We start from the raw sequence: 13598 nt of genomic DNA, 5'->3' as shown, positions 1-13598 counted from the left end.
AGACGCCAAGTGGTGTCTCATTGAACGACAACGCGGCTCAGACAGTGCCACGCTCCCTTGCTACTGCACCGAAGTGCCAGCCTATGATCAGGTTCCTATGCAGGTGGAACTTGAATGCTCAATCTTCGAACTCAGAGGCGAGAGTGCCAACACAGAGCCACGGTTGGCACCAGTGCTTGGGCAATGCTACCCAACTGAACAGCTACAAAGGACAGACAGCTCAAAAAGCAGACCACTCGTCCCAAATGGTCTATGCCTGTGTTTATGCTCACAAGTCTCTTCGCATTCTACTTCATCTAATCTTATCAACATATCCTTCTCTCTCTTTCTCCCCTAAGGGCAGAATTCTTCCCTTGTTGGACGGGTGCAGCGGACAGGCCTGGGAGCGGACACGCAATGGTCCACCGCTCGCGATCAGGCCCCGGCCGCAATTTCACGCTGGCTGGCCAATTAACGGTCATCGAGCGTGTAACCTCAGCACTGCCAGGGTGGGTGGGTGGGGGGGGTGCAGGAGGAGGGTGAAACGTGCACGTGTGCAGGGGGAGTGCGCACTGACAGCTCCCTGAAGGCACGGAGCTGCCTCAGGGAGCCGACTGATTTTAAATATAAAAATTAACTTTATACATATGAGATAAACAAGTCCCTACATGTGACTAAGTCACCTGAAGAGGGACATGTGAAAAAGGGTGTTATAAAATTTTTATTGTGTTTTTAGTAAGCGCTGGAATCTCATTCTGCCCGTGGAAGAGGTTTCGTTAAAAATGCAAAGGCCGCCAGGCCCCACCCGGCCAACCAGGCTGAGCGGGCAGCGAAAAACTCGGCTTAATTGCTTAAGGGCCTTTAATAGGCCTCTTAATTGTTGGCGGGCGCACTGCCGCCTCTCCCGCGCGCCCACCAACCAAAAGATCACAAGAATGTGCAACAATGATGGGACGCTTGCCCGACATCATCACGCACTGTTTCACTCCCGTTCGGGTGGGGCGCCTGCCTGCCGGATGAAAACTTCCGCCCAATGTGTTTATGGAATCTCAGAATGAAACAGCAGGCAAGATGTTCCATTGTACCTCTGCCCGTTATTTGAAAGATCTGTCTAACTACTCCCATTAGCATGTCCTTTCCCCATTCCCATGAGAATTTCTCCCCTTCAAATATCTATCCCATTTCCTTCTGCAAGTTACTACTGAAACTATTCCCACCACCCTTTCAAACAATATATTCCAGATCATTATAAAACTTCATAAAAAACCCACTTGCTCCTTCATTGAGTCAATGGCGGATTCCACCCTGACTGGGAGGGGTCCATTTGGCCTCATTCTTTCCCTTTGGTAAGATTACTTGGGGAACACAGCAGCCTACCTCCTACTCCTAGTTTTCCACTAATGCTGCCCTTAAGCTTGGGACACCATCACGTCCAAGTTCCCCTCCAAGTCACCCCATCCTGACTCGGATATGTCGCTGTCCCTCTCTTGTTGCTGGGTTAAAATCCTAGAAGTCCAAACCTAACAGTACTGCAGTGGTTCAAAAAGTAGGCCCACCACCACCACCTTCTCAAGTCAACGTTGGATAGGCAATAAAATTGCAAGCAATGTCCCATCCTCAGAATGAATCTTTTAAAAAGACAACTGTTGCAAAAATCAATCGGCTTCTAATTTTCCCTTGGGGATAAGAGCATGGGGGTGGAGATTGGGGGTAGGGGGGTGTTGCTAAATTCCAAGTAGGGAGCAGTGCTCAGGGGCACTACAGTCAGATAAAATGACTGCAACACTTCATTTCTCCAAATGGAGTGGTACACTCCACTGGGAGCACTGGATTGGGGAGTTCACCCCGTTGCTTCCTCGTAGTGTTACCATCTGTTGTCAAGAATTTGGTTTGTGGGGAAATCTTGCATCCTGCCCTACCTGCGTGTGACCATTTTTGCATTTTGTATTGTAGTGGTACTGTAAATTATTCATTACAGTAAAAAAATTTAAAAATTCATTGGCGAGTAGAGTTTCAAACAGACAGTGGTTTCTAATGTCGTTATTGATTTTGGCGGAGTACAGAGGTAGCTGATTATTCACTGAACAAGTGGCATTTTATAGAGCTGATCATCTTTCTCAACAGTTCAACAGCAGTTCACATACGCCAACCTTCACTCCTGAAATCCAGAAGCTTTTGTGACATCAATGCCCTTACTCATTGTGTTGTGTTTGCTGGATTCATTACCTCTTACTCATTGTGAAATGCAGACACTGGTCAGATTTACAGGCTAAAATGAGAGATTTTTAATCTTAACTAGAAATATAATTAGTGTGGTAATACCCAGAAGTGCAAGATACAGAAATAAATACACTGTAACCTCTCTAGTCTAGAACATTTGGGATCAAGTCATTCCTGGATTTTGGGAATTTTCTGAATTATAGAATGCGTTAGAATGCCTAACCACATGTGCGTGAATGGGAAACCATCATGGATACAAATATTTTATCTGAAGTATAAAACAGTGATAAAACATTATAAACTAGTAATAAAAATTGTTTTGCTTATCCAAAGGCTGTATCATCCATGTTTCCACTCTCAAAATGCTGCATTAAAATGATGCCATGTGTTGCCTGGGTCTGATCAAAGATTTCCGGACAATTGGTGTTTCCAAATACATTTCCAAACTGGAGAGGTTACAGTTTATACCCTACACATTGGAAGTCTTGTATCTGGGCATACTTCCTGTTGTCACACTTACTTCCCATATCAAACACACAAATCTTTGAATTGATGCACACGCAAAGCGACAATGAGTTAAAATTCACAGCATCCAGTGAATCACATAAGCTCATCTACAGAGGTATAAATTCCAAGTACCAAGTTCATAGTAAACCAACTAATTAATAAAACTAAACCTTGTTTCAATTTAATTTGATCTAGTGTTAAAGTCAGAAAGAAAAAATAATCAAATTTGCAATTCTTACATGGATGCTTCATGTAGATTGGAAAGTGAAGCAGATGGTTGCTTGGTATCTTTCTTTTCATCTGGAGGAGAAAGAAATCCAGGTTCACGATCTTCCTCTCGATGATCTACATTATCTACAAATTCTTGGAAAGGAAAGTCAGCTGTTGGTCTGGTAGATATTTCACAACTCTTCAGGATAGTTTCTTCATCAGAACCCTCTTCTTCCTATAGAAATCAAAGCATCAACTTTATAAACCTTCCCAACCATACATCATAGATATATGACTAATTTTTAAAAATTCATTCAAGAGATGTGGGTTTTGCTGGCTGGGCCAGCATTTATTGCCCATCCTTAATTGCCCTTGAGAAGGTGGTGGTGAGCTGCCTTCTTGAACTGCTGCAGTCCATGTGGTGTAGGTACACCCACAGTGCTGTTAGGGAGGGAGTTCCAGGATTTTGCCCCAGCGACAGTGAAGGAACGGCGATATATTTCCAAGTCAGGATGGTGAGAGACTTGGAGGGGAACTTCCAGGTGGTGGTGTTCCCATCTATCTGTTGCCCTTGCCTTTCTAGATGGTAGTGGTCATGGGTTTGGAAGGTGCTGTCTAAGGAACCTTGGTGAATTCCTGCGGTGCATCGTGTACATGGTACACACTGCTGCCACTGTGCATCGGTGGTGGAGGGAATGAATGTTTGTGGATGGGGTGCTGATCCACTGGGCTGCTTTGCCCTGGATGGTGTCAATAAATTACTATATAAATTTCAGTAAAAATGTTTTCGCAACAATGTGCTTACTGTGCCACATGTTTACTGATAACATTGGTGCTGCTTTAACAAGGACCTGCTTGGGTTAGACTTGGGTCAGATCATTTCAAATCTAATTCAGATAGGGTGGGACTCTCTCTTAGACATAATGGTCCATTTGAAATGTGGTCAGGGACCATCAGTTTCAAGTGGACATGGAGGCGCAGTAAAAAATGAGTGAGTGATCACTCTTTGAGAGGCCACAGAGTGGCACGTGGGGCCAAACAGTCAACCTTGGGCAAGACTCTTCTACCTGCATAATATCACCTGTCCCTATCCTTGCCTCAGCTTATCCACTGCTGAAACCCTCATTTTATGTTTTTGTTACCACCAGGCTCGACTACTCCAATGCTTTCATCATCAGCCTCCCGCCTCTCACTTCAGCTCATCCAAAACTCTGCTGCCCATGTCCTAAACTCTTTGACCAAACATTTGGTCACTTGTTCTAAAGTCTCGAGCTTTGACTTGGAATTAACTCCTGTGAAGCATTTTGGGACATTTCACTATGTTAAAGGCGCTATACAGCTGCATGAGAAGCTTGCGGGTTAGAGATTGCTCATGAGTAAGGATCATTGCTTGTGGCAGAATAAATGCCATTTGTCTGGGGGCAATTGATGCGGACACCCTCATGAACACAAATAAAGCAATTCCCTTTGTGTTTTACTTACAATAGTGGGGATTGCTGCTGCAGGAGACAGAAGCTGCCTGATGCTTCGATATCGGTCATACAGAGGCTTCATTAGCTGTTTTTCCTGTTTGTTCACCTATCCAAATAGACAGCGGTCATCAGTGGGACATTTACTGAGAATTATTTTCAGACTCTTAAGTAAAGGGAGATCACAATTAGAATATCTAGCAGGAATGAAACTGGTGTGCCTTCAAAAGAGGGAGTTGTGGACTTGTAAATAGCACCTGATACCGGACAGAGGGACACCATCCCAAACCAAAACCAAAATATCAAAAGACCCAGCCAGGTGGAATAGTGCACCAGGGGTTACTGGATCACATTGATGTGGGGGGGTGGTCTAATGAGATGGGGGAGGGGACGATCGAAGTAGGGAGGAGCTGGTCGAGGTGGAGAGGGGCTGCTTGAGTTGAAGAGGGGCTGGTCTAAGTGGGGGGAGGGGCTGGTCGAAGTGGGGAGAGGGCTGGTTGAGGTTGGGGAGAGGCGCTGCTCGAGGTTGAGGAGGGGCTGATCGGTGTGGGGGAGGGGCTAATCAAAGTGGGGGGCCCTGTTCGCAGTGGGGCTGGGCCTGATCGTGGAGGGAAGGGGGCTGATTGATGTGAGGGAGGCGGCTTGATCGTGGGGAGGTCTGGCCTGATCGAGGTGGAGAGGTCTGGCCTGATTGAAGTGGGGGGGCTGATCGAGGTCAGGTGGTCATGTATCGGAGGGATGATTGAGGGAAAAGAGTCGGAGGTGATGGGAAACGGCGCTCCTTGTAATCTTAATACATTTTTTTCCAAAACCTGCTTTGAAATAACATTTGGAAGAGCAGCAAGAGTACACAGTACTATGAAAATGTCAGAAACACATGTCAGGGCGACAACTAAAACATAATCAACTACATCAATACACCAAAATACCATACTAATAAAATAGCTTTTTCATAAACTCCATCTATGCAGACAGTGCACATGGAGTCAGATTTATCTGTTGGGAATTGTAAAATTGCCCTAACCATGTCAAGTAGAGCATGTCCAAAAAATAATCATTCTGCCACTAAGCTCATTCTTTCTACACATCAGATATAATCAAACTCCACCATGGACACTAACCCATCCAATTAATCTCCAAAAGGAATGTTTTGTATAAATAGTCCCCATAATCCTCAAAGTAATCAAAAAAAGGGCCCAGGATATTCACCATTTTGCAGCCCCTAGCTGCAGATACCAGCACAAGAGCTCTGTATTCTATAGAATATCAACTTGGGTTCAAAGCCAAGGCCAAATCATCCTCTGATGCTATTCTGATTTACAGCGCTTGTTAGGTACAAAAGCTACGAGTTGGATTTAAGACAAAGAGAAACACAAATCCAAGGAGGGAAGCTCGGGCCTACGCTCAACTGCTGCTCAGTGGCCTGAAGAGGGAGTCGGTGCCACAGCAATCATATTTCTTTGCCAAAGTGCTTCCTCATTCATAGAATCTCACAGGAGAGGAGAGACGCAGTGTTCATTCTGTCACTCCTGTAGCAGCTCTTGCAAAGAGCTCTCCAATTTAGTCCCACATTCCAGCATTTCCCTCCATAACCCGGTAAATTCACCCTCTGCTAGTACAGGTTCAATTGTGTTTCAAAACTTCCTGCGGAATTTGTTTCCACCACCCTTTCAGGTAGCATGTTCTAGATCTTAAAAGCCTCCCAAAGAAATTTCTCCTTTAGTTTTTTTGCCCCTTATTGTTCTTGCACTACCTCACTATAGTGCCATTTAGATGATATCACACTTTTCACTTCCAAAGTCACTTTTCTGCATTGAATTGCATCTACCCTGTGTCTACCCAATTCATCAGCCTGACCTTCTGAAGTTTGTTACTATCATGCTCACTATTCATTGCGTTGCCAAATTTTGCGAGGACAAGTTATATGGAGGCCCTACAATAAGCAGCATTGGATCTGTCAAAGTGGCAGGCACACTGTGGCCTATCCTACCTAGTTCCTGCCAACATGCTGAAGGCAGAGACGGACTTTCAAAACTCGACAACAGCAGCAGCTGGTAGGAGTTATCAGGGTTCAGTGCCCAATGTGACTGAGCTGCAAGAAAACAAAGGAATACAGATTCTGCTGCAGACCTGTGACTGGTGGAGTCACCATCCCAATGGAATCAGAGAATATTGGGATTTTACTCACAGTTACATTTTTTAAATTCATTCACAGGATGTGGGTATCGCTGGCTATGCCAGCATTTATTGCCCATCACTAATTGCCCTCGAGAAGGTGGTGGTGAGCTGCCTTCTTGAACCACTGCAGTCCATGTGGTGCAGGGACACCCACTGTGCTGTTAGGAAGGGAGTTCCAGGATTTTGACCCAGCGACAGTGAAGGAACGGTGATATATTTCCAAGTCAGGATGGTGAGTGGCTTGGAGGGGAACTTCCAGGTGGTGGTGTTCCCATGTGTCTGCTGCCCTTGTCCTGTCCTGTAGGGTCGTGGGTTTGGAAGGTGCTGCCTAAGGAACCTTGGTGCGTTCCTGCAGTGCATCTTGTAGATGGTACACATTGCTGCCACTGTGTGTCGGTGGTGGAGGGAGTGAATATTTGTGGATGGGATGCCAATCAAGCAGGTTGCTTTGTCCTGGATGGTGTCAAACTTCTTGAGTGTTGTGGGAGCTGCACTCATCCAGGCAAGTGGAGAGTATCCATCACACCCTGACTTGTGCCTTGTAGATGGTGGACAGGCTTTGGGGAGTCAGATGAGTTACTCACCTCTGACCTGCTTTGTAGCCACAGTATTTATATGGCTAGTCCAGTTCAGTTTCTGGTCAATGGTAATCCCCAGGATGTTGATAGTGGCGGATTCAGTGATGGTAATGCCGTTGAATGTCAAGGGGCGATGGTTAGATTCTCTCTTGTTGGAGATGGTCATTGCCTGGCACTTGCATGGTGTGAATGTTACTTGCCACTTGTCAGGCCAAGCCTGGATATTGTCCAGGTCTTGCTGCATTTGGAGATGGGCTGCTTCAGTATCTGAGGAGTCATGAATGGTGCTGAACATTGTGCAATCATCAGCGAACATCCCCACTTCTGACCTTATGATGGAAGAAAGGTCATTGATGAAGCAGCTGAATATGGTTGGGCCTAGGACACTAGCCTGAGGAACTCCTGCAGTGATGTCCTGGAACTGAGATGATTGACCTCCAACAATCAACCATCTTCCTTTGAGCTAGAAATCGTTGTATCCTCACTGGCTATGGGTGAGGTCCCAGAGGACTGGAGAATGGCCAATGTTGTTCCATTGTTTAAGAAGGGTAGCAGGGATAATCCAGGAAATTACAGGCCGGTGAGCCTTACGTCAGTGGTAGGGAAATTATTGGAGAAGATTCTTCGTGACAGGATTTACTACCATTTGGAAGCAAATGGGCTTATTAGTAAGAGGCAGCATGGTTTTGTGAAGGGGAGGTCGTGTTTCACTAACTTGATCGAGTTTTTCGAGGAAGTGACAAAGATGATCGACGATGGAAGGGCAGTGGATGTTATATACATGGATTTCAGTAAGGCCTTTGACAAGGTCCCTCATGGCAGACTGGTACAGAAGGTAAAGTCGCACGGGATCAGAGGTGAGCTGGCAAGATGGATACAGAATTGGCTTGGTCATTGAAGACAGAGGGTAGCAGTGGAAGGGTGCTTTTCTGAATGGAGAGCTGTGACTAGTGGAGTTCTGCAGGGATCAGTGCTGGGACCTTTGCTGTTTGTATGAATGATTTGGAAGAAAATGTAACTGGGCTAATTAGTAAGTTTGCAGACGACACTAAGGTTGGAGGAGTTGCAGATAGTGAAGAGGATTGTCAAAGGATACAACGGGATATAGATCGGTTGGAGACTTGGGTGGAGAAATGGCAGATGGAGTTTAATATGGACAAATGCGAGGTAATGCATTTTGGAAGGTCTAATACAGGCAGGAATTATACAGTAAATAGTAGAACCCTTAAGTGCATCGACAGGCAGAGGGATCTGGGTGTACTGGTCCACAGGTCACTGAAAGTGGCAACGCAGGTGGATAAGGTAGTCAGGAAGGCATATGGCATGCTTGCCTTCATCGACAGGGGTATTGAGTATAAAAGCTGGGAAGTCATGCTGCAGCTGTATAGAACCTTGGTTAGGCCACACTTGGAATATTGCGTGCAATTCTGGTCGCCACATTACCAGAAGGATATGGAGGCGTTGGAGAGGATGCAGAGGAGGCTTACCAGGATGCTGCCTGGTCTGGAGGTTATTAGCTATGAGGAGAGGTTGGAGAAACTCGGAATGTTCTCACTAGAGCGACGGAGATTGAGGGGCGACTTGATAGAAGTTTACAAAATTATGAGTGGCATGGACAGAGTAGATAGTCAGAAGCTTTTTCCCCAGGGTGGAAGAGTCAATTACTAGGGGACATAGATTTAAGGTGAGAGGAGAAAACTATAGAGGAGATGTGTGGGGCAAGTTTTTTTACACAGAGGGTAGTGAGTGTCTGGAATTCGCTGCCAGAGGAGGTGATGGAAGCAAGTACGATAGTGGTGTTTAAGAGGCAGCTTGACAAATACATGAATAGGATGGGAATAGTGGGATATGGACCCCGGAAGTGCAAAATGTTTTAGTTGACGGGCAATATGATCGGCGCAGGCTTGGAGAGCTGAAAGGCCTGTTCCTGTGCTGTACTTTTCTTTGTTCTTTGTTCTAGGTATGACTCCAACCAGCAGAGTTTTCCACTGATTCCCATTGACTCCAGTTTTGCTAGGGCTCCTTGGTGCCACACTTGGTCAAATGCTGCCTTGATGTCAAGTGCAGTCACTCTCACCTTACATTGGGAGTTCAGCTCTTTTGTCCATGTTTGAACCAAGGCTGTAATGAGGTCAGGAGCTGAGTGGCCCTGGCAGAACCCAAACTGAGCATCATTGCTCACAAGTAGCTGCCTGTAGCTTCTATTCACCTAATTAGGCTTCATACCCAACTGAATCAGTTGTTTGATGACAAATTGGTGATTATTCTCATCACAGATGTGGAAGGTAGGGGAGTATTTGTGGTCAGGTTGGCTCCAAGATGAGACACCATTCTGCCCACGCATGATTGGAAGAGAGTCAATCTGTGAGCCTCTTGGTAATCCAAACTGGCCAGGCCCACCATCCTCCAGGGCATTGTTGATGATTGACAAACTAGTATGGTTCATTAAGGAGACACCTGGAAGGACAAATCAGTCATTGGGCCCTAGGATTCTCATTCAGTTCCACATAATCCTATAGGAGAATGTTCCCGTGGATGGATGGGCAAGCAAGGAAAAGCTTAACAGTATTCTGTACTGGTAAGCTATAAGTTGGAGTTTCAGGATCAGGCTTGTACCCAGCAGTACCCAAATAGATGCTTGCCAATTCTGAGCCTTGTGATTATTTCCTGGACATCAATTAGGTGGGGAATGTTCACCATAGCTACCTTTCTAAGGGCTTGTGCTGCTGGCTTCTCACACTTGTCTTACTTGGGTGGAAACCCTAAAATGAAACTTGCTAGATAGAAGGATTGCAAGGGGATCCAGTACATGGGTACTTGCCTGTGTGAAGCGCCAAGTTTACAGTATGTAGTGAAGGTGACATTATTACCAGTCATGGAGCTGGTCCAACTGATAATGTGAAATGTACGGGGTATAAAATTTGTCTTTATTTAAAATCAATAGCTTAAATGAGAGTAAAGGAACATTTTCTTCCATTAAGTCCTCTATTAAAATGTTTCTATCGTCCACAGCTCAATACTCAGGCTGAGGGTATTTTCAGCCTTAGAGACCAACATTTCATGATTTTCATCTCTCAAGGTGCTCTGTTAAAATGGAGCCCATCTATCCCAAAGTGGCTCCACTGATCTCAATCTGTACCTTAGACCTCTGATCATGAGTCATTCAACCCTGAACCCTACAAGTCATTCCCCAGTATGCATTATTCTATATGGGACATCTACCAGTTTGTTAGCTCCTTGTTATTAATTGATAATGGTGATGATGACAGCTCATTCACACTGCAGTGATTATATTGTAACCGCAAATGTGCAGACATCATCTATCGACATGGTAGGGCAGACTTCTCATAGTACCCACCATGAAGGTGCTGTTAGCTAAGATCAAACAGAACCAAAATGCAATGTCCAATGTAGGTCACAATAATGAATAAACAAGAACACAATAGTTACTGTGGAATGACTGGAATCTTATCTCTGGGTTGTGATTGCAAACTGCTTTAGAAAATCAGGAGCCCATTGATGAGATTACCATTGTATCATTAATCCATATCTAATTCATAACCTATTTAACTGAATACATACCGGTCGTCCATAAATGCTTTCAAAATGCAATAGGCAATTTTGCATGTTGACCTTATCTAACCTCAGTTGCTTTTGTGTCATTTCCTGTGCAAAATATTGTTGAATTGTTTTGGTCAGACCATTTATAGAACTGTACATTTGTTCAAATCATTTTATTTCAAATTCCTCAATAATTGAAAGTTTACTTTTATTGTGAGGTACCTTAACATCCTCCGGAAGACCAAGAATTTCCTGCTTTTCTTTGAGCTTTCTCATCACAATTTGTACGGTTTCCTCAACACTTGGTTTCTGCTGGGATTCCACTGATGTGTGGTGCTTGTTTTCTTTGTCCTGCCTGGAGTTTATAGGCAACAGGTTGCTTCGGTGTCTGTGCCGTCTGTTATTCTCTTCCTCGGAGATCTTCAGTTTCAGCTCTGTGAGACCAATTGCAAAAATAACAGCAACAAACAACAGCAACTTGTATTAATGTAGTAATATAAAAGCAAAATACTGCGGATACTGAAATAAAAACAGAACATGCTGGAAAAACTCATCAGGTCTGGCAGCATCTGTGGAAAGAGAAACAGAGTTAACGTTTCGAGCCCAATATGACTCTTCTTTGGAACCTTCTTTGGACTCTTTGAAGAAGAGTCATGTTGGACTCGAAACGTTAACTCAGTTTCTCTCTCCACAGATGCTGCCAGACCTGCTGAGTGTTTCCAGCACTTTCTGTTTTTACTGTATTTAGAATAGCACCTTTAACATGTTAAAATAGCCCAGGGTGCTTCACAGGGCTGTTATCAGACAAATATTTTGTTAAACTCATTTCACTTTTGCAGGTCTTTAGCACAAATAATGCATCCTGTTTCACAAATTGAGTGGATATATCCCTGAACGCCAATGGGAATATTATGTTTAACTCATTGTTTTATATATAAACAATGAGATGATAAACCACCAGATCTTCTTTTATGGCTTGTTTGCTCGTGACTTGTTTTCATGACATTAGCTTTTAACGAGGGCTATAGTTCATGTGTTAAACTATTTGGGAGATAATTGATGCTATTTGCCCAATTTCCAGGTTGGTGTGTATATATATCAAAGATCCTGAGGTTTTGTTTACAGAACATCTGGAGTTTCTCCTCCTGTTCTATCTGACATTCCTTCCACAATCAATGCCATCAAAAATGTTTTAACTGATCATTCATTTCTTATATTATTTGTGGGATCTTGCTATGTGCAAAATGACACAACAGTGACTGCTCTTCAAAGAAACTCATTGTATGTGTCAAACTTTTCAATTGTTGGGGAGATGTGATAAAACAGTTCTTTAAAGCAAATCTTTGCTTTTTCTCCAGGTCAAAGTTACATTTCTTGATTGTCGGTAGGATTATAGTACAGATTAACCATCTTAATGCGTGCATCCCATATACATGGGTTGAAGGAGATCAGAATAAATTCTTGAAACTGGTACGAATGCTTGTGACTTTAGAGACAAGAAGATGTTGCTTGGTTCTTGAATGAGCGATGAAAAATAGACAATGTGTAATTGGGTTGAACATCACAGTTGTGATTTCTTGAACAATAAAGATCTGTGAAAGAAGTGAGATGAGGAGAATAATATTTATGCAGCGGGTTGTAATGATATGGAAATCACAGCCTGAAAAGGTGGTGCAAATAGTTTCGACAGCAACTTTCAAAAGGAAATTGGATAAGTACCTGAAAGGAAGAGTATGGAAGGCTATTATGGAGAGGGAATAATTGGATAGCTCTTTCAAAGAGCTGGCACAGTCATGATGGGAAGAACAGCCTCCTTCTGTGCTGTATAATTCTATGAAGAGATAAGGATCAGTTCAGGACTTCATATATGCGGACTAAATTTAGACAAGTACAAGTTGTGAGTGGCCCAATTAACTTTGCTATTTTTTATTGGATTGGAATGATTTTCAGGCATTGCATCAATAACGAGCACAATCTTGTGTGCCATGTGCAGTGATGAACAACCTGCTTTCTGAAGTTTTTTTTAAAGGGAAATACTCAGGTAACCTATTGTACCGCTGATGACATTTTAAATTGCTGCAAAGGACAGAATGTTCCATCAGCTCACTGCTTGGACCTCTGCTAAAACTGCTCCTGACATTATTCCAGCTGCTGCACTGAACTTCACATTTCATGCTGGTTGTTTAATTGCTACCGCTTTGCTGCTAAAAGTAATGGCTCTAATTATAGCACAAATTGCATGCAACCACAGTGTGTACCTTTTAACTGCTTACGGGCCCTTGTCAGATCATTCATCCACCTCATGACTTCTGGATCGCCAACTTTATCACTGTAGGAGGGCTAAAACCACAACAGATGAACATTATCTTTCCTTATCATTGCAATGTTATTTGACATAATTATACATACTGCATGAATCTTTTTAACTTTAGAAAAAAACACAACATTGCCTGAAAAGTTGGTAGAATTGGAAGTATGCCTGAAAAGGAGAAATTTGCAGGGTTATGGTGAAAAAGGAATGTTGCACTAATTGGATAGTTCTTTTAAAGAGCCAGCATAGGCATGATGGGCAGAATGGCCTCCTGTCTGTGCTGTATGACTCTATGGCACCAAAATGTGAGGTTCTCCAACTCTGAGCAGTTGACATAATGATGAAGCACCCTGCAATTCTATTTCCTTAAAAAACAATTTTTACAAAATAATAAAAACCCTCAAAATACTGAATTTTTTCTATGTTGCAATTGAAAGAAACGAGAGTTTCAGCTGGGCTTAAAACACTGGATTTAAACTGCAGAGTTATTATTATAATTATTATTATTATTTAGCCACTGACTTGGAGAAATTGGTGTTATATTTCCTTCATCATTAATGTCATTAAAAGAACTGTTTTCAGTTA

General features: G+C 43.5%; 1 protein-coding gene across 1 annotated transcript in view; it reads right to left on the bottom strand.

Annotated features, from left to right (window-relative positions):
- Window positions 1-13598, bottom strand: part of fam13c (family with sequence similarity 13 member C) — a 54354-nt gene that overhangs the window by 13067 nt on the left and 27689 nt on the right. Inside the window, exons 5-9 of the mRNA XM_078565904.1 lie at window positions 12961-13042; window positions 10925-11136; window positions 10724-10807; window positions 4399-4494; window positions 2946-3151 (exon numbers count right to left, since the gene is read on the bottom strand). Coding sequence (XP_078422030.1) covers window positions 2946-3151; window positions 4399-4494; window positions 10724-10807; window positions 10925-11136; window positions 12961-13042 — 680 coding nt within the window. The remainder of the gene's footprint in view (window positions 1-2945; window positions 3152-4398; window positions 4495-10723; window positions 10808-10924; window positions 11137-12960; window positions 13043-13598) is intronic.

This window comes from Cetorhinus maximus, chromosome 20 (genome assembly GCF_964194155.1).
Source record: "Cetorhinus maximus chromosome 20, sCetMax3.hap1.1, whole genome shotgun sequence".
NCBI lineage: Eukaryota > Metazoa > Chordata > Chondrichthyes > Lamniformes > Cetorhinidae > Cetorhinus > Cetorhinus maximus.
This window is presented reverse-complemented; position numbering and strand designations above follow the sequence as displayed.